Source organism: Lepidochelys kempii, chromosome 7 (assembly GCF_965140265.1).
Source record: "Lepidochelys kempii isolate rLepKem1 chromosome 7, rLepKem1.hap2, whole genome shotgun sequence".
Lineage (NCBI taxonomy): Eukaryota > Metazoa > Chordata > Testudines > Cheloniidae > Lepidochelys > Lepidochelys kempii.
In genome coordinates this window covers 93,079,157-93,100,360 of record NC_133262.1, presented here as the reverse complement: position 1 = coordinate 93,100,360, position 21,204 = coordinate 93,079,157, and the positions used below count along the sequence as shown (strand labels likewise).

The following is a 21,204-nucleotide window of genomic DNA, read 5'->3' as shown; positions in this document are numbered from 1 at the left end:
TGATTTTTTAAACTTTAAATTAAATACATTTTTCTTTTAAAAATAAACAGATTTAAAATTAAATTTTAAATAATTACAGCCTATATTAAGGCCTTACCTTACTATAACAAATTACAACTATTTATATAAATAAAAAAGTAATACGATGTATCAATGAGCCCTCCTCAAATCTTAATGAGTTAAAGGATGATGCTTTTTAAATCAGGGGGAAAACATCTTTCTGAAGTTTTCTAAATATATCACAATGGCCACGTTCTGCATTCGATAGCTATATTATTTTCAGTCATTACAAGGGCTGTGTTACAGGGCTGAATTGCTCCCAGAAACTGAAGACAGGAAATGACTATCCCGTATATGAGAGAGGCTATGCTGCAGAAAGCATGTTTTCCTCTTCCAACCTATATGAATAAAAAGCAGGCGGGAGAGGAGAAGATCTACTAATTCTAAAATCCTGCAGGACAAGGGATCAGATTTTAAACACCTAAAAATGCAGATAGGCACCTTATGGGGTTTTCAAAAGCACTTAAATAGATTAGGTGCCTAACACCCACTGATTTCTACTCCAATGATTTCAATAGGAGTCAGGCACCTAACCTTCATAGTCACTTCTGAAAATTCCACAAGGTGCCTATTTGCATCTTTAATTGCCAAAATCCTTTTGAAAATCTGATGCATGGTGATCGGAAACAATCCGTCAATTCACTAATTACAGTTAATACTTCCTTTGTTTAATAACTTTATTTTTAGAAGCAAAACATGTTTTAATAAGTTTACTTTATCTTATCTATACAACATATTTAAAGGTAACTTTATTTAATAACATTTTTAAATGGAGTTTTTATGCATTTTAATAGATTTCCAATTTCCATCCAAATGCAGCTTGACAGATGTCTCAAGTATAAAATTATCATCGAGAAAATAAGAAAATGATCATTTTCTAACATAATAAAATATAAACATTAAAAATCAGAACAAACGTACATTGAGCTATATAATTGCTTAAATAAATGTGTAGACAGTGTGTATCCTCCTGGTTAGCAAAAAAAAGCACCAACATTAATGTAAAGTCTATAATTAGCAGCAAGTCAACATATTTTAATAGTCATACCAACCAATGAAAATGAACCTCTCTTTTGGAAAGTAACTAAAAAGTACAAACGCAAAAAAAGATTAAAATAGATTATTTAAATCAAAGTTTATTACTTTCTGATTTAAATCTGATTTAAATCACAACCCTGAGTCTCCCTCACTCCAAGCCTTCCCATATGATCCCTCAGCCTCATTCTCTCACTTTTTGCTTTATGCTTTTTTCTCCTGTCACACCCTTAATGTGCAACCACCTCTCAATTTCTGTGTATTAAGCACTCTGCCTTTTGCTTCAAACTTTTCTGCCTTTCTCTGTGAAGCCTGTACGTGAACTTCTCAAACCACTTCTTAATGCCTTTTGGCACCTAATCTGTTTTCCTATATATCTCTTAGATTTCTCTATGGCAGGTCCTCTTCTTTTTATGTGTTTTGTAATGTACAATGTACATTTAAGGTGCTCAATAAATAAAACTACAAAAAGTACTTGATTGTAACAAAATTACTTTCAATCAAAGGGTTGAGAGCATAGCTATCATTTAAGAACTACAAAAATGTGACGGTACCTTCAGAAAATTGTATTTGTTGAACACTCCACCAGCATGCCCACCATCTCTGTGCTCTCGGACTGTACTCTGCATCTGAAGAATAAGAGTTTTATGGCTGTATGTTTTGGACAAATACTCCAATATTCTTAATTATTCTAGTTCTTAATTTACACTATTTACCTTATCACATCTACTTAGAATCACGTGCTGTGCAATTATTCAAATACTGGGCAGAAAGTAGAGAAAGAATTGATTAGAAGCTGGGTCTGGTATACAGGGAAATGACCGTGGTGAAGATTTCCATGCTGCAGAAATAATTTTACTTCAGATGGGGACCTCTCAAGTATGTTACTAGAAGGAGTGACATGAAGAGAGATAAAGGGTCTCTTCACTTACACTTTGGGCTGGAGTAGTAATGTCTAGCTCAAGAAGACACAAAATGTGGTAATTCTCATTGAGTTAATGTACTAAAAACAGACATGCAACAACAGCAGTAAGAGCAACGGAAGGGGCTAGCTGCCTGAGTACATACCTAATGCCTTGGATCGATACACAGCCTGTTGCAGCAGCTACACTTACATTTTTAATATGCCAGTTCAATTAGAGGTAGTGCGGGTATGTCTCCTCAAGCTGGAAATTACACCTCCAGCTTGAAGTGTAGACATACAGTAGCACCTCAAAGATACGAACTCCAGAGTTATGGACTGACCGGTCAACTGAACACCATGTGAAACCGGAAGTAACCAATCAGGCAGCAGCAGACACAAAAATAATAATAAAAATAAAAGCAAATACTGTACTGTGCTTGTATTGCATCTTAAAGGTAGACACATCTGGGCTGCCTGTCCCCACCCCTAACTTCACCCCCACACGCAGGGCACCCACTTACAGCTAGGAGTTGAAGATGCTAAGATTCGCAGGCAAAGCTGTGAGCCCCCGCCGCCAACCCAAGACAGCTGGAGCAGCATTTCTGTGGGTACTCTTTTCAGCCTGCCTCTCCCGGCCAGGGGGGTGTTCCCCCCCCCCACACCTGCTGCTGAGAACGGGTCATGCTGCCCCCCGTCTCCCCCTGCTCCCACCCTGGTCCAGAGGGGGACAAGCTTGCAGGGAAGAAGCTGCCTGCAAGGAAGCTGTCTAGCTGCCTCTGGAACCTGTCCTGAAGTGTGAACCTGGCCTGAAGTGTGAACTGCTGGAGTCAGAGCTGCATTTTGTTCAGAGTTATGAACATTTCAGAGTTACGGACAACCTCCATTCCCAAGGTATCCATAACTCTGAGGTTCTACTGTATGCTAAATTGTGGAAATGTCAAGCATGGATCATAACAATGGGACAGCACTGACAAAGAGAAATGGAATAAGTGTCTTGATGTAAGCTTTAATCCATTATGTAAGCTTTAATCCAATATTTGAGTCTTATATTAATAATCTACTGGAACTCATGCGTCTATCCATAAGTGACAACGCCAAAAAGAATTTGAGATGCTAGGGAGCAGAACATACCTCCTCTTCCACTGACTGAAATTCCTTATCATCAGGAGAGAGATCTATGAGAATTGTTCCACTACCAGAAGTATTCAAAGTCAGGTATGGGTTAAGACCTATAAAGACAATGAACACACATATTTCAGACGCAGAGAACAAAAATTAAAAACACAGGCATAGCTCAATTTCTCAGGAATGAAAACATGGAAGATGCCATATAGAGACAAAGGTCAAGAAAAAGGGGAACATTTGTGATTTTAAAGTTATATTAACTTTCAGTTTAAGTCTCATTTCTGCCATGGTTTTGGGATCTTAAGTAGTTTAAAGTTTTAGTTTTTTAAAACATGTTTTGATTTGCCTTTGTAATTCTGCTCTTCTGAAGATATCATGCAGGATTCTCATTTCATGGCCTCAGCTTCCTAGCTAAACACAGACAGAACCTATAGGTTCTTAATGGTAGTAGTGGTGGCCAGGGGCATAAGCCAACCCCTCATCCCCACAAATGATTGTGCACCACCTGAGACCTCTGCCAACCCTGAAACATTCCAGTCAGTCAGTTCCTAGCTGAGTACCAAGTAAAGGATCCCTAAAGTAACAGGCCAGTCACCTAACATTTTACAGAAAAATCATACCACAGAAGCAGAAAGACTTAAAGTACAGGTAACTGTGACCTAAACAGAAGCCCATCCAAACTCTGAGGGGAGAAGGGGGGGGGGGCAAGTATGTGTGACTGCTGCAAGACTTCTTTTCCCATCTATCAATAAGATTTCTCACATTGAGCATTAGAGCATCTGCTCAAATACATCAGGCAAGTGGCACTCTTCTCTCTCAGAAGTCACATCATCAGAGAGAGGGTCCTTAAAATGGGATAGAATAAGGTGTACCTTTGTCAGGGCCCCTGTTACTACAAGAACTAGTATCTAGACTAGAAGTTCCCAAACACGTTCCGCTGCTTGTGCAGGGAAAGCCCCTGGCGGGCCAGGCCGGTTTGTTTACCTGCTGCGTCGGGAGCTGCTGGAAGCTGCGTGGGCCGAGGGACGTATTGGCCACCGCTTCCAGCAGCTCCCGTTGGCCTGGAGCAGCAAACCACGGCCACTGGGAGCCGCGATCGGCCGAACCTGCGGACGCAGCAGGTAAACAAACCGGCCTGGCCCACCAGGGGCTTTCCCTGCACAAGCGGTGGAACAAGTATGGGAACCACTGATCTAGACATATCAGAGCACCTCTGAAGTACCGTATATACTCGATCATAAGCCGGTTCATTTATAAGCCGACCCCCCCAAGATGGACAAATAAAAATGGAAAATTTTTATGACGCATTCATAAGCCAACCCCTATAATTCAAGGGTCAGCAAACTTTGGCTCCCGGACCATCAGGATAAGCTGCTGGCTGGCCAAGATGGTTTGTTTACCTCAAGAGTCTGCAGGCACGGAGGTAAACCTAAGTAAATAAAGTGTCCCGGTGTTCCAGCTGCTTACCCTGACGGGCCAGGACAGCAACTGGTGGGGAAAATTCTTTTTTTGGGGGGGTGGGGGGGAGAGAGAGAAGATGGTGGGAAGGGATGGGGAGAAGCTGGGGGTCAGGGGAGTAACCCCTGTGACCATCCCCCACATGACCCCATCCCTAGCCCGGGACCCCCACTCTCTCCCCATCCCATCCCTTCCCATCTTATCTGGGGAGGGCCAGGGAAGGATGTCTCTGGCCTTGCTGGAGCTGCTCTGGGAGGCTGGGCAGCACGGCTGCAGCATGCTCCAGCAGGCCGGGCAGCACGGCCACAGCCTGCTCTGGGGGGCGGGGCTAAGCGTCACAGCTGCAGCCTGCCAGCCCCAGAGCTGCAGCTGCTTTGGAGGCTGGGGGAGAGCAGCCTGGCCAGAAGCAGAGACACTGGCCCTGCCTCTTCCCTTCTGGCTCTGCTGGCTGTGCTGCCTTTGCTTGCTCCCTCTGTTGGGGGGAAGGGCTGTGTCCCACCTCTCCCCTCTCTATACCTGTTCATAATCTGACCCCCTTCTCTGATGCTTCCCTTTTTTACTAAAAAAATTTGGTTTATGAACGATTATATACAGTAGATAAGACATCCCCTGCTAATTTGGCATGTTCTGGCTGTCACAAGCAGTTCCTTCTTCCTCAGACCTCCCATTTCTCCTTTGAGAAGGGGACCTGATCCATCATTCTCTAGGAAGAAAGTATGCAGAAATGTTTAGAACATACTGACCCAATGGTCTCTGCTGAATTGCATGTGCCCAATTCATATGCTTTGGAAACTACAAATACAGATGTGGGCATGAGAGCATGTCCTCGCTCTAGCATATCCTTGTGTTCCACAAACATCCTAAGCCACAAGGTTGATGTATTTCTGGTGCAGTTGCCACAGAATCTAGTTATCTATGGGGTCAGGATGAGACAAGGTAGTTCAGCATGAAATCTAAGGACTGAAACAATAGTTGCAACCAGACTATGTGCAGAAGGCACCAAAAACTGCTGGTGATGAGATCAGGGCTTCACACACAGGAGAGAGCTAACTCTCAAAGCATAAGCTCTGACCTCTGCACAAGAAATCTCTAACTGTGCTGAGATCTACTTTGGGTTATTTACAGTATTTACCACCTTCACCTGCAAGTGTTTCTAGCTCAGATTATGCTGCAGAGCAGTAAGAGAACTTTAAAGCAGTCCCCAAACCCAGGAAGCCAAAAGTTCAATGCTGACTATCTCCATTGAAAGTTCCAAATACACCAACAAACAACTGCAGCTTGATATGGAGACCACCATCACTTCTGATAATGACAAGAATTCTGAATGAGTTGGCAAGTAACTGGCAATCATTTATTGGATTTAAGAACCCAGATAGGTGCTCTGCACCAGAAGTTCTTATGCTGTGGCCTGCCCAGGATACATGAGCAGGTAGCTGCAGCAAGATACTGGGTTCCTCATCACTGCTCTGGGCAGCTAGATGCAGGTACATCCACAACTGACTGCAGCTCAACACTGGGCCTCCCAGCAATGCTTTTGGCCAGGAGCCCATGATGTTTGAACAGTCAGCAAACACTTGACTAGGAGTTTCCCTCTGGAACTCTCTGCTGGGAGTCTATGCTGACTGGTTTGTGGCTGGAACCTAGCAAGTTATATAAAAGTGCCTGGAGGCAAGACACTTTGACTTAACAAGAAAAGCATCAAAATGAAGCTCCAAAAGAAAGTTCTAGTTAACCATGAAACAATACTACTATCTCCAGGGAAGGGTGCTAAAACACTGATGGAAATGTGCTAAAGCACCAGATCATTGAGCCAAAGTACAGAGACCTGAGGAAAGTTCCACAGCTTGAGTATCAAGTCAAATGAGGCTTCAAGGCAAAGCTCTAAAATATTCAGGTAAGGAGTTGAACATCTAGAGATGACAATGCTAAGGCCTTTTAAGACAAAAAAGCTGAAAATTTCTAAAGAACCTGTGCAAACTGCAAGACCAAGGCTCCAGGGACCAGTTGATGTTCTTTGGCTAGAGTGTTTGACTGCAAATTCAAAGACAATAGATGAGACCCAATTGGAAAGCAAGGACACTTTCTAAAAGGATACTTGTAGCAGTGTAAAACTACACTGGCACAGGAACAGATTGGCCGCTGAAGAGATAGCTCCCACACAGAAGACCTTCACTGACAGCAATCAAGAAGCAACTGACTGTTCAAGGGACAGCTATTGAAGCTCTAGGGAGATACCTGAACATGGTGAAGTGGTTGTCTTGTGGCCTTGACTACTACTGCTTCCCTTAACGGCCAAAAAATCCTTTAGAGTATGGGGAGTTCTGCTTGTTTTATACTAGAGTCCAGATTTGGGAGCGAGAATCCACAGATGGTGTCTAGAGAAAAAAATCCTACCAATTCTAACTAATTTTATTCCATTTCTATGAAATGTAGTGAGACAACAGTAGCCAATGTTTCAATATGACAGAATCAATACACTGTGCTCTTTATTTTTTTCTTCAGCTGTAGTCCAGCAAAACATTTTATTCCTATGATTGTGCTGTCATCAACAATGCTGCAAAATAAAGAGATTTTAGCATAAAACTCAATGCAAGTTGAAGTTGTCAAACAAAGCAGCTATGCTTATTTCAGCTCCACTGGAAAGACACCAACTATTTTTTAAAAGAAAAATATTTAAAAACTTCAATTATCTTTTTGGGAAAAAGGGGACAGCCTGTGTCACTCTGAAAAGTGAATTATTATTTACTATCTGTATTGTGGTAGCTCATAAAAACCCCAGTCACTGACCAGAATGCCATTGTGCTAGGTGCTGTATAAACAGAACAAAGAAATGGTCCCTGTCCCAAAACATTTACAATCAAAATTCTCTAAATCTACAATCCAACTAATGAAAGTAAACGTGGACAGTGACCATTATAAAGGAGTCAAATATTAAAGACAATTGAATGCTGGTGTTCATGATAATTTGTGCCACTAGTGAAAGCTTCTCACACAAGCTTCAGATTGAAAGACAGTGTAGCACAATTTTACATTTTGTTGTATAAAGAACTGCATTATCAGCTCTTTCTACCAAGAGATGATTTGGAACAAAACTGGTAAAGTTTATAAAAATGAACTCTATATTAAAGCAGTATCACTTCATTAATTCAATAAAAATATACCTTGCTGTCCAGAGATCAATCTCTCAACTCCTTTAATGATTTTATGCCTATGTCCATATGCATTGATACCAATTTCCTTTAACTCTTTGTGGCCCATTTCAACCAATACATCCAGTGTTATCTAGAGCAAAGCACAATATAATTTGTTTAGATTGCTGTATACATTTTAAAAAAAATTTCATGACAAATATTTCATTAGAAAGGATCAATTATAACCTCAGAAATAAAATTTATGATAATTTAGTTAGGTTATAAAAAAGAGTAGTGTGTAGATATGCAACCCCTGGAGACCTGTATATTGTGCAGCAGAAGTCAAATTAGGGAAGTTTTAAAACAAGCCATAGTTATGAAGCAAGCTATAAAACAAGAGAAGATATTTTATAAGTATATTAAATTAAAATTAGACTAGAGTCACATTCTGAATGTTTTAATGTAACAGTTCATCCTTGGCTTTGCATCTACTGTCTTCCCTAGCATGAAATTTTGCTTTTGAATAGCATAAAACACGCTACAAGTCATAGTAGAATTGCTGTCATCTTCCCCATTTTTTTGTTCAACACTTTGCATGACTCTACCTAAAAAGGTAGGCCAGTGGTACTGCAAGAATCATTTCCCTGACTGGGAAATTTCACTTTCAGGATATATTACCAAGCTAACAGAATAGTCTACACCTTCGTAATTACTACACATAATTTCATGATATTCACTTCCTATTGACCTCATCACCTGTGCTAACATAACAGAAACAAAAACTTAACCTGTAGGTCTTAAATTGCAAGCGCTATCACTCCTCCCACTTCAAAAAAGGAACACACTGGTAAAGTTTTCTAACCCAATATTTGTACACAGCTACTCACTTGCTCTCTCTCAAATACGTCAATCAGATGTTCAAGTCCAAGATTCCTCACAAACTGATTTATGCTAAAATCTACACCTGGAACTGAATATAAAGAAGAATATATAAGTTACTTTCACATTCATATTATCTACAACACAGTATATTCCATACTTATGCTTCTGCAATAAGGGGAAATACAAGAATTTTTAAGAGACTTGGTAACATTAAGAAAAATATTTAAGTTACTAATAAGATTATATATTACTGTTTCTGGTGGCACCTAGAACACACTAGGTTCTTTATAAAAATAAAAATACATGATCCTGGCTTCCAAAACAAGTAAGTGTTTAGCTACTAGTACTGCATATTTAAGCAATGAACAGAAGTTATTAAAGCAACCTTGTCCATAAATCATCAGTCTTGCAAATACATTAGAACCTATGATACCATTTCATTGTGTATAAGACCATTCCAATAAGTATTTATTTAATTTCTATTTAAAATCTGATTTATCAGTAAGAGTCTATCCGGACAAAATGCCTGAAGACCCCTGTGCAAGAGTTTTTTTTTTTTTTGTTCTTTTGGCTATCCGTTCCTTATCAAGCCACAGTTGGAAACAGAGATAATAACAGAAGGCAAAGGTAGTTAATGGATAAATTGAAAATTCTAGTAAGAGCTGAAAAGTACCCACAAAACTCATTAAATTAGATAAAAATACTGAAAAAGAAAAAAAAAAATCAACAAAATCATGCTTTATTTAAATTTATATAAACTGCTTAAGAGTCATTAATTCACATCTACAATTAGAACAAAAGAAAACCTCACCTTCCTTTTTCTCTAGAACGGTTGCTCCCTCTGCACTGTTTGTACCAACAACTGAAGGGAGTTCAGAAAAGCTACCAGATAAGTTGTCAAGGCTACTGGCAGCAGACAGACTGGATGGGCTGGATGGAACGGAAGACAGGCAATCAGCAGTGGATCCGGTGGTTTGAGATACATTTATAACCTGAGGTTTGTAACAAGATGGCAACGCAGAAGGAGGCATAGCAGCTGTCAACAGCGTATTAACATCATCTGCCTAAATATCAAAAGACAGTTTATTAAAATGAAGGAAGCCTTCCATGCAAAGTTATTTTCTGGAATAAAGGTAATTAAATACTTGAGAAAAATTAAGCCCAAAGCCATAGCGAATAAATGTGTAAGTAATGCAAACATTTCAACCAACTAAAAAGCAATCTTTCACTTAAACAAGATTTTAAAAAAACTTGTTCTAAATTAAAAGTGCAATACATGAATGTTTTGATATTTGAAACTTTTTTCCGGATAAACACAAGGTCAAACAAAACTCATTACTAGTTTACTTTAAAAACAAGAAATCCCAATTTGAAGCAAGACGATCCATTCAGCATTACTTTGAAAATGTGAAGCTTTTGATTGTATTATAATAATCTAAAACAAAACCTTAAACAGCCTGCTTAAGTTTTATAAAATGAGAAGGTTTTAATAAAGTTAGACTAAATTTCACCTCTAATGCAGTTTTTTGTGGCAAAATATTATATTAGCCAGTAAAATAGGTAGATCAAGTACCCAAAGTAAAATTAAAAATAGATAAATGTCAATTCTGGAACAAATCAGTGTTTGTTTTCTTTCTCCATCAGGCAGTCAGAAGAACTTTGCAGCAATTTTGTGCAAGAGAACAGAGAAAGAAGATGTATGCGGGTGTACTCGCTTGCATAAACACCCAAGAAACCAGAGTTTATAAATTGTGCACTAACTCCAAATTTGTACTTTGAATAAAAATGACTAAAAGCATCTTATATAAACCAGGTGAGCAACCGCTAGCTGCAGCTAAGCACAGATTTCTCAAAAGATCCCATCACTTACGGTGACCAGGTCTAATGGTGTTTGTCCTTCCTGATTTTTCAGAGTAGGATCAGCTCCATGTGCCAATAACAAGGCACAAAGCTGTGTCCTTCCTTTCTGGGCTGCTTCATGCAAAGGTGTGAAAGCCCATTTGTCCGTAGCATTCACACACGCATTATACTTTATAAGTAAAGCTGCTACATCTACGTGCTGGAAAATAAAATATCCTGTTATATTCTGAGATGGTAGTTTAATATACTGAAACTCTCAGAATTATTAAACAACCCTTTTTGTAACTCATTCTGGATTTTCCTAGAATTGATCTAAATTACAATAAGGTCAGAAATAAACACTAACAAAACAGAAGAGACTATTCTGAACTATAATGTACCTGTGTATAATTAAGTCATTTTCTTCCATAAAACTGAAATAGATCAAACCAGAATACCAAATACAAACTCCTTTAAATTGAAGGAGTGCCAGAGGGGGCTTGAATTCAAATCCCTGAATCTGAAAGCAGCCCAGGCTGCATCCAAACACAAAAGGGCCTTATTTCCTGCTTTGGGTTCACAGATGTCTGAAATCTCACCAGATCACCCACAGAAATGTAAGTGAAATCTTTACTAGTGAAATTCTACTAGTATTCACATGTGAAAAGCAGTTTTACGGGACATCTTTTAGGCTGCTTGTTTTTACAATAGTTTTTGAATTACCTTTCTCAACATAATTTCCAACAGTGATTTTACAAATTTAAAAACTATTGCAGAAGTGAAGACAGTTGAATTTGAGCTGCAGTTATAATTAACTAATTCCAAATGAGGTGATATTATAACACAATGACAAAAGCTTTTTAGAGATTGTCAGGCTACATAATTAATGCCAATAAAAGCATCAAGAAAAGGAGTACTTGTGGCACCTTAGAGACTAACCAATTTATTTGAGCATGAGCTTTCGTGAGCTACAGCTCACTTCATCGAATGCATCCGATGAAGTGATGCATCCGATGAAGTGAGCTGTAGCTCACGAAAGCTCATGCTCAAATAAATTGGTTAGTCTCTAAGGTGCCACAAGTACACCTTTTCTTTTTGCGAATACAGACTAACACGGCTGTTACTCTGAAACCTGTCAATAAAAGCATCATATCACAACTTTTTACAAAAGTTTCAAACTGTTCCAAAAAAGATAGTAAGTTAGAGATTCTTACCCCATAAGATGCTGCATTATGTAGAGGAATTAACCCTCCTTTATCCTGTGCATTCACATCAGCTCCATGCTGTAACAGGTACTCTGCAACCTCCAAATTGTTGTAACCAGCTAACAGGCAGTTAAGGGAGGAAGGAAGAGAAAAATCGTCACCAGAATAATTACGATTAAATACAACTTTTTTATTTTTAAATCACATCTGAGGGGAAAAAGTCTGCAAATAAATCGCCAAATTGTGTTATGTTGTGTGAAACCATTTACTACAGCTATGGAACAAATTAATCTTGTGTATTCAATTCCACAATAAGTGTCACTTAATCAATTTGCAAAGAGTACTCCAGTGCTATGTTTTTTTAATAGTTCAAATATTTAAGCAAGCACATACTCAAATTCAACATCTTTACTTGAAAATAAATGTGTTAACTGTCTGCACCTAGACATTTAGCATTGAGTATTAAGATTTTCCAAAATAAAAATTAATGGATTTCAAATCAGCACTGATGTTGGAAAATCTAAATTGTCCTTTTACCAAGAGTTATATTTCTAATAGAGTGAGCATTAGAAAACTTCAGGTAAGCATCTTCATTCTGATGGAGAAGAAAATTCTGCTTCCATTCCTGACAGAAACAGCCCACTTTGGCCCCACCCTTCTCTGTCTCTGTTCTCCAGCAAGTTTTCTTCCACCTTCCTTCACCTCTTCTGCTGAATCCCTCTGAGCTGTCAACCCCTTGCAATCTGCCAGTTCTGGTGGCCCCAAATTAGCACAGTCACTGTACTGGAAGGGTATCAGCTACATTATGTCTCTCCTTGCTGGTGCCTGGTTTTAAGGAGAAATTGGGGAGGCAAGGTAAGCAGGAAGGGTACTTGTCAATAAGGACAGAAATTCATCATTACAGATGAGAATCCTGATTTGGTGTGTCTCACTAAAAACTCACTAGATTTGACAAGATCAGCTTAATAGTTCAGGTTACTACAGATAACATACCTGACACCAAACCAAAAAAGCAATATAAAGAAAAGTTAAGCCACCTAACAAAATACCCTCTATTCCTTTACCAACAGATAGTTAAGCAGCATACGTTTTTACACCTTACTTTTGCGTTGCAGATAACAAACAACTATCTAATAACATTTGTGCATTAACTTACTAGTTTTTTAAAAATAGGAATGTTTAAGCATTAGCTGTAACATCCCCATGCAAATCCACACAAGCCCTGTTTTGTTCAATATCTTCATTAATGATCTGGAGGATGGCGTGGATTGCACCCTCAGCAAGTTTGCAGATGACACTAAACTGGGAGGAGAAGTAGATACGCTGGAGGGTAGGGATAGGATACAGAGGGACCTAGACAAATTAGAGGATTGGGCCAAAAGAAATCTGATGAGGTTCAACAAGGACAAGTGCAGAGTCCTGCCCTTAGGATAGAAGAATCCTATGCACTGCTACAGACTAGGGACTGGAGTAGCTACGCAGCAGTTCTGCAGAAAAGGACCTAGGGATTACAGTGAACGAGAAGCTGGATATGAGTCAACAGTGTGCCCTTGTTGTCAAGAAAGCTAATGGCATTTTGGGCTGTATAAGTAGGAGCACTGCCAGCAGATCGAGGGATGTGAACATTCCCCTCTATTCGACATTGATGAGGCCTCATCTGGAGTACTGTGCCCAGTTTTGGGCCCCAAACTACAAGAAGGATGTGGAAAATTGGAAAGAGTCCAGAGGAGGGCAACAAAAATTATTAGGAGGCTGGAGCACATGATTTATGAGGAGAGGCTGAGGGAACTGGGATTATTTAGTCTGCAGAAGAGAAGAATGAGGGGGGATTTGATAGCTGCTTTCAACTACCTGAAAGGGGGTTCCAAAGAGGATGCATCTAGACCAGTGGTTCTTAACCTGGGATGCACGCATCCCTGGGAGTGCGAGACATGCCAGATTTTTTTAAAAGGTAAATAATTGAAAACACAAATTAAGCACAGGCACGTAAGTACAACTACTTTGTTTCATCAAACCTATGTATTTAACAACATTAGACATTTTTTAACAATTACTGTAATATACAATCAAAAAATATATCTAGGTTTAAAGAACTGACCTACTTCAACGATTTTTGATAAGGGGTGGAAGAACATATTTTGATTTTTTATAAGGGGTGTGAGAAGATATTTTGAGAACCAAGGGGTGCAGGCTGCAGTAAAGGTTAAGAACCACTGATCTAGACTGTTCTCAGTGATACCAGATGATAGAACAAGGAGTAATGGTCTCAAGTTGCAGTGGGGGAGGCTTAGGTTGGATATTAGGAAAAACTTTTTCACTAGGAGAGTGGTGAAGCACTGGAATGGGTTACCTAGGGAGACGATGGAATCTCCTTCTTTAGAGATTTTTAAGGTCAGGCTTGACAAAGCCCTGGCTGGGATGATTTAGTTGGGGATTGGTCCTGCTTTGAGCAGGGGGTTGGACTAGATGACCTCCTCAGGTCTCTTCCAACCCTGATATTCTATGATTCTATTCACCCCATGGCCCCTTGGAATGGCAGCCTGTAACAGTCTTGGGCCAATGGACTTGTCACAGGAGATCCTCCTGAGGTAAACCATGAGAAGCTTATCGGATGCAGAGGCTGGCTCAGTAAGAAAGCTTGGAGCTTAGCACATCAGGAGTTTGCCTAACAGTTCTGCCTCACCCTGTAGAGTTTAGGGGCTGTGACATTGAGAAGAGGACAAATGGAGATTGCTGTGGGGGGGCTTTAGGGAGGGTGACAGAAACAACACTGTCAAATAAAAGCTTTCAAAAATAATGAGACTGGCTTAAATATAATACAATTTAGAAACAAATTGCATTTTTGTTTGCCTACTGATTTTTGAGCCTTTAGATATAAGTCACCCACCCCCAAATTGGGTATGATCATTTTGGATTCAAAGGTCAATTTTAAAGGGACAAAAGTGCCAACCACTCCTCTGGCTGCTTGGAGAAGACTCCACTTATCCAGGTGCCACTCTGTCCTTCTCCCCATCATTATCCTGCTTCTCCCTCCTGTCCCACTCACATTCTTCCTCCGTGCTACCTACAGTCTTATGTCTTCCATCTGCTCCCTTAATATTTGCTCTCCCTATCTCCTCAGTTTCCTGTTCCTCACATTCTCCTTCCTGCCTCTATTTCCTTATACTTCTCCCAACTTACTCTTCTTGTCTTCTCTGTCTTCCCTCCCATATTCACTTGCTCCTCACAGCGCTCTTCTCTGCTTCTTTGGTAGAACACAGTGCCACCATCTTCCCCGAGGGCAGCTAGTTTTCACTATCTTTGCAAAGAGCAGCCTAAATTTCCTCATGACCAGGCTGTATAGAAATGGTGACTATCTTAACTGATGGCAACCTATAGTTTTAATTCCCCTGAGAATAATGAAAAACACCTACCTAGCCAGTGTTAGTTCCAGTCCCACCCTAGGGCAGAAATGTGGAAAAGGTTCCAAGACACGTTGCTAAAATTTGCCTGTCAGTATATTCTTTTATTTTGGGGGAATGTAATTAAAGTATTTTTTGAAAAAAGATTAGACATGCAAATGAAAGGGGCTTAGGGCTGCCGCGAGTAGAGGACGAATTATGAGGAAGGAGATAAATAGGGATGAGTGGTAAGGAGGAGAAAGGGGCTGGGGGAAGGGTTGGGAGTTGCAGTAGATGGGAGGGGAGGGGCACTGGGAAGGGAGACATGGAGATGAGTGGCAAGGGACTGGGGAAGAGCAGCAAGGGCACCTGCCAGTCCCACATTCTTGCTTCCCAATGTGTGCACCATAGTCTGGAAGGGCTATTTCTCCTTGGAGGTCTGAGTCTTTCTCCTTACCTGCACATGTGTGCCAGAAATAGGGAGGCCACTGCCCATCCGTGGGGGTCTGGCCTCCCCTCATGTGAGCCGGGATAAGGTGGTGAGGCTTATCTTTCTAGGAGTGTCTGAGTCCCTCTGCCTACCACCCTTTATGCGATCTGGGGGCTCCAGCCCCTCTGGGGTGCCAGAATTTCTCTCTCTAGCTGCCTCATGAATGCTGGGATCTGGGGGACCTTGTCGGGATGGGGAGTAGGGGGGAGCGGGAGGTGCCAAAGACTTCTCCCTGCAAGCATCTGGGTGAGAAGCTGAGAATAGGCATACCAGGAGCATGCATCAAGAACACACTGCATATCAAAGGCTCTCCAACACTAGGGGTCAAGGGAGGGGGAAATGGGAACATCCAAGAACATGAATGGAGCAGTTCATACATCTCAACACTTTATTCATCTCCATAAGGTGTTCTCATTCAGTTGAGACCATCACATTGAGATGAATAGGTCACTTCACACCTCTCAGAGTCTCCTAGGCTTTCAGGATTATCCTGTCACAGTAGTACATTTCCTCTCTAATAAATCTAACCAAGGGCTTGTCTACACTACCAAGTTTAGTTGACAAAACTTATGACGACTTTTGGCTGTCGACATAAACAAAAATCGCCAAAGGGTGTTCACACTTGCTCCCTCTGTTGAGGGATCATGTCCACATTGGGGACATCATCATCAACAGGATGAGCAATGCACCGTGGGTATGTATCCCACAGTGCAGTGTTGTGGGAAGGAAGAGCTGATTCTCTCCAAGTTCTCCCACAGCCCCCTCAGCAGCTGAGAGCAGCATCATGAGTAGCTATGTGAGCTCTCCATGATGAGGAATGGCAAAGCAGCACATCAGTCTGCCCCCCTCTTCCTGAAGCGGCAGAACGGGAGCATTCCAATTATTTGCTCTCTTTGTTCCCCAAATGGAGCAGCACACAGATACTTCCCCAAGCTTTGAAAGGGGAGGGGTGCAAGGCAGCAGAGATCAAAACACTGAGCAGAGCAATCAGGGCAAGTGTTGTGGAATACTGGTGGAAGACAGTTCTGTGAACAAAACCATCAGGAGTGTCTACGCTGGCTCTTCATCGACAATAAAGGGAGGAGAAAAGACAAAAGTCTCTTGTAGGGGTGGAAGTTTTTTGTCGCCAAACCTGGGCATTTTTCGTGACAAAAGTCCTATCGTAGTATGTACGCTCTTGCTGTTTTGTCACCAAAAGGCAGTTTTTGGTGACAAAACTTGGTACTGTAGACAAGGCCCAAGTCAATGTACAGAGTAACAGCCGTGTTAGTCTGTATTTGCAAAAAGAAAAGGAGTACTTGTGGCACCTTAGAGACTAACCAATTTCTTTGAGCATAAGCTTTCGTGAGCTACAGCTCACTTCATTGGATGCATACTGTGGAAAGCGTAGAAGATCTTTTTATACACACAAAGCATGAAAAAATACCTCCCTGCACCCCACTCTCCTGCTGGTAATAGCTTATCTAAAGTGATCACTCTCCTTACAATGTGTATGATAATCAAGGTGGGCCATTTCCAGCACAAATCCAGGGCTTAACAAGAAAGTCTGGGGGGAGGGGGGGTATTTTTTCATGCTTTGTGTGTATAAAAAGATCTTCTACATTTTCCACAGTATGCATCCAATGAAGTGAGCTGTAGCTCACAAAAGCTTATGCTCAAATAAATTGGTTAGACTCTAAGGTGCCACAAGTCCTCCTTTTCTTTTTGCGAATACAGACTAACACGGCTGTTACTCTGAAACCTGTCATTATGCAAGGCACTGCATTTAGCTGTATGGAGTGGAAATCTATCAACTGCATGAAAAAACTTGTACAGATACAGACAGACATCATCTTCCTTTCCAAATGCAAACAGATGGACATCGTACCAAAAGGACTGAAGGTAAAAAATCCATTACAATCTACATACCATGCAGACTATGCTGACAGCTTGTGCCACAAGCTCTCAAAGAAACTGCGGAACCACCTGATCAACATCCTCTACAGCAAACAGGGAAAGATAAAGAATGAGCTCTCAAAAATGGATACTCTCATAAAAAAACAACCTTCCACACAAACTTCCTCGTGGCTGGACTTTACTAAAACTAGACAAGCCATTTACAACACACACTTTGTTTCTCTACAAAAGAAAAAGGACACTAAACTTTCTAAACTACTACATGCCACAAGGGGCCATAGCAATGGTTCCCTCAACCACCCAGCAATATTGTTAACCTATCCAACTATACTCTTAGCCCAGCAGAAGCAGCTGTCCTATCTCGGGGCCTCTCCTTCTGCCCCTCCACCCCCACGAACATGATACAGTTCTGTGGTGACCTAGAATCCTATTTTCGACGTCTTCGACTCAAGGAATATTTCCAACATACCTCTGAACAACATACTAATCCACAGAGACCTCCCTACCAACACTACAAAAAGAAGGATTCTAGGTGGACTCCTCCTGAAGGTCGAGACAGCAGACTGGACTTCTACACAGAGTGCTTCCGCCGACGTGCACGGGCTGAAATTGTGGAAAAGCAGCATCACTTGCCCCATAACCTCAGCCGTGTGGAACACAATGCCACCCACAGCCTCAGAAACAACTCTGACATCATAATCAAAAAGGCTGACAAAGGAGGTGCTACTGTCATCATGAATAGGTTGGAATATGAACAAGAGGCTGCTCGGCAGCTCTCCAACACCACTTTCTACAAGCCATTACCCTCTGATTCCACTGAGATTTACCAAAAGAAACTACAGCATTTGCTCAAGAAACTCCCTGAAAAAGCACAAGATCAAATCCGCACAGACACACCCCTGGAACCCCAACCTGGGATATTCTATTTACTACCCAAGATCCATAAACCTGGAAATCCTGGGCACCCCATCATCTCAGGCATTGGCACCCTGACAGCAGGACTGTCTGGCTATGTAGACTCCCTCCTCAAGCCCTACGCTACCAGCACTCCCAGCTACCTTCGAGACACCACTGACTTCCTGAGGAAACTACAATCCATCGGTGATCTTCCTGATAACACCATCCTGGCCACTATGAATGTAGAAGCCCTCTACACCAACATTCCACACAAAGATGGACTACAAGCCGTCAAGAACACTATCCCCGATAATGTCACGGCTAACCTGGTGGCTGAACTTTGTGACTTTGTCCTTACCCATAACTATTTTACATTTGGGGACAATGTATACCTTCAAATCAGCGGCACTGCTATGGGTACCCGCATGGCCCCACAGTATGCCAACATTTTTATGGCTGACTTAGAACAACGCTTCCTCAGCTCTCGTCTCCTAACGCCCCTACTCTACTTGCGCTATATTGATGACATCTTCATCATCTGGACCCATGGAAAAGAAGCCCTTGAGGAATTCCACCATGATTTCAACAATTTCCATCCCACCATCAACCTCAGCCTGGTCCAGTCCACACAAGAGATCCACTTCCTGGACACTACAGTGCTAATAAACGATGGTCACATAAACACCACCCTATACCGGAAACCTACTGACCGCTATTCCTACCTACATGCCTCCAGCTTTCACCCTGACCACACCACATGATCCATTGTCTACAGCCAAGCTCTGCGATACAACCGCATTTGCTCCAACCCCTCAGACAGAGACAAACACCTACAAGGTCTCTATTAAGCATTCTTACAACTACAATACCCACCTGCGGAAGTGAAGAAACAGATTGATAGAGCCAGAAGAGTTCCCAGAAGTCACCTACTACAGGACAGGCCTAACAAAGAAAACAACAGAACGCCACTAGCTGTCACCTTCAGCCCCCCAACTAAAACCCCTCCAACACATTATTAAGGAGCTACAACCTATCCTGAAGGATGACCCAACACACTCACAAATCTTGGGAGAAAGGCCAGTCCTTGCCTACAGACAGCCCCGCAACCTGAAGCAAATACTCACCAGCAACCACATACCACACAACAGAACCACTAACCCAGGAAGCTATCCTTGCAACAAAGCCCGTTGCCAACTGTGCCCACATATCTATTCAGGGGACACCACCACAGGGCCTAATAACATCAGCCACACTATCAGAGGCTCGTTCACCTGCACATCTACCAATGTGATATATGCCATCATGTGCCAGCAATGCCCCTCTGCCATGTACATTGGTCAAACTGGACAGTCTCTACGTAAAAGAATAAATGGACACAAATCAGATGTCAGAAATTATAACATTCATAAACCAGTCGGAGAACACTTCAATCTCTCTGGTCACGTGATTACAGACATGAAAGTTGCGATATTACAACAAAAAAACTTCAAATCCAGACTCCAGCGAGAGACTCCTGAATTGGAATTCATTTGCAAATTGGATACAATTAACTTAGGCTTGAATAGAGACTGGGAGTGGCTAAATCATTATGCAAGGTAGCCTATTTCCCCTTGTTTTTTCCTACCCCCCCCCCCCCACGTTCTTGTTAAGCCCTGGATTTGTGCTGGAAATGGCCCACCTTGATTATCATACACATTGTAAGGAGAGTGATCACTTTAGATAAGCTATTACCAGCAGGAGAGTGGGCTGGGGGGAGGTATTTTTTCATGCCTTGTATATAAAAAGATCTTCTACACTTTCCACAGTATGCATCCGATGAAGTGAGCTGTAGCTCATGAAAGCTTATGCTCAAATAAATTGGCTAGTCTTTAAGGTGCCACAAGTACTTCTTTTCTTTTTTCAAGTCAACTTAGGGCACATCTACACTAAAAACTTAAGTCAGGCTATGTGTTAGGTCAATTTACGGCCATCATATTAATTATGGTGGCTCATGTCCACACTACACCTCACCAGCAGCTCTTCCACTGACCGAAGAGGGGCAGTGTGGGGGACTGGGGGTTTAGCTGCTCCCCAAGGCTCTGAGCTCCCTGCTGTGAGCCTGGCTGCCCCCACTCCTCACAGGGAGCAAGGCAGTTACCTCCGGCTCCCAGTGGGGGAGCTCTGCACCCAGAGCTCAGGACCCTGAGGTCAGCTGGGCTCTCGCTGGAGGCCCCCCCCACCCGAGGGTGACAGCCCAAGCTGTCTTGTTGATTTCATGGCTCCAGCATGGAGCCGTGGAATTCCCAACAGCCGATGTAAATAACCCAGTGTCTAATGGACATTGCATCACCCTAACTACACAGACATAAGCCCTACACCTCTCATGGTGATGAAGTTATTATGTCGGTGTAGTGGGGCACTTACATCGGTGGCAGCAAGGTTGTAGTGTGTACATTGACATAATTAGGTAAGATCTAAGTATGTACTAATTGTTTAGTATTTAACAGCACTAACCTGCTAAATGTAGTGGCGTTGAATGTCTTCCTTGTGTGTCACGACAATTTACGTTGTCAGGCGAACAAAGCTTCTTTACTCGGGCCAAACAACCCTTCTTGGCAGCATCTAGCAAAGCTGCATCTCCTCTAAGTAGGTCTTGAATATCAGTATCACCATCTTTAACTAGATCCAAAGCAGTATTTCCATCTCTGTTCTTCTTTGTGGAGTCAGCACCATGCTGTAGCATATAAAAGGCCAGGAAGATATTAAGTACTCATCTCACTTTAACTATTGTCAAAAATGGAAATAATCAGAATAAGTACTTGTAGATCTTAGATAGCTTATATACCCCATTGGTAATTTATTTCCATTCACATTCAACTTGTGTAGAGAAAAGCTATCATGTATTCCAAAGAATAAAAAAGTC

General features: G+C 41.6%; 1 protein-coding gene across 8 annotated transcripts in view; it reads right to left on the bottom strand.

Annotated features, from left to right (window-relative positions):
• The window catches only part of TNKS2 (tankyrase 2), a 70,249-nt gene that overhangs the window by 10,297 nt on the left and 38,748 nt on the right, over positions 1 to 21,204 (bottom strand). For 6 of the 8 annotated variants that reach the window (XM_073353836.1, XM_073353834.1, XM_073353839.1 and 3 more), the window contains 8 exons: positions 20,796 to 21,015; positions 11,649 to 11,758; positions 10,466 to 10,654; positions 9,407 to 9,659; positions 8,601 to 8,683; positions 7,744 to 7,864; positions 3,131 to 3,228; positions 1,650 to 1,724 (listed from right to left, as the gene is read on the bottom strand). In XM_073353836.1, coding sequence (XP_073209937.1) covers positions 1,650 to 1,724; positions 3,131 to 3,228; positions 7,744 to 7,864; positions 8,601 to 8,683; positions 9,407 to 9,659; positions 10,466 to 10,654; positions 11,649 to 11,758; positions 20,796 to 21,015 — 1,149 coding nt within the window. The remainder of the gene's footprint in view (positions 1 to 1,649; positions 1,725 to 3,130; positions 3,229 to 7,743; positions 7,865 to 8,600; positions 8,684 to 9,406; positions 9,660 to 10,465; positions 10,655 to 11,648; positions 11,759 to 20,795; positions 21,016 to 21,204) is intronic. The other 2 variants (XM_073353838.1, XM_073353840.1) reach the window with 1 other exon arrangement.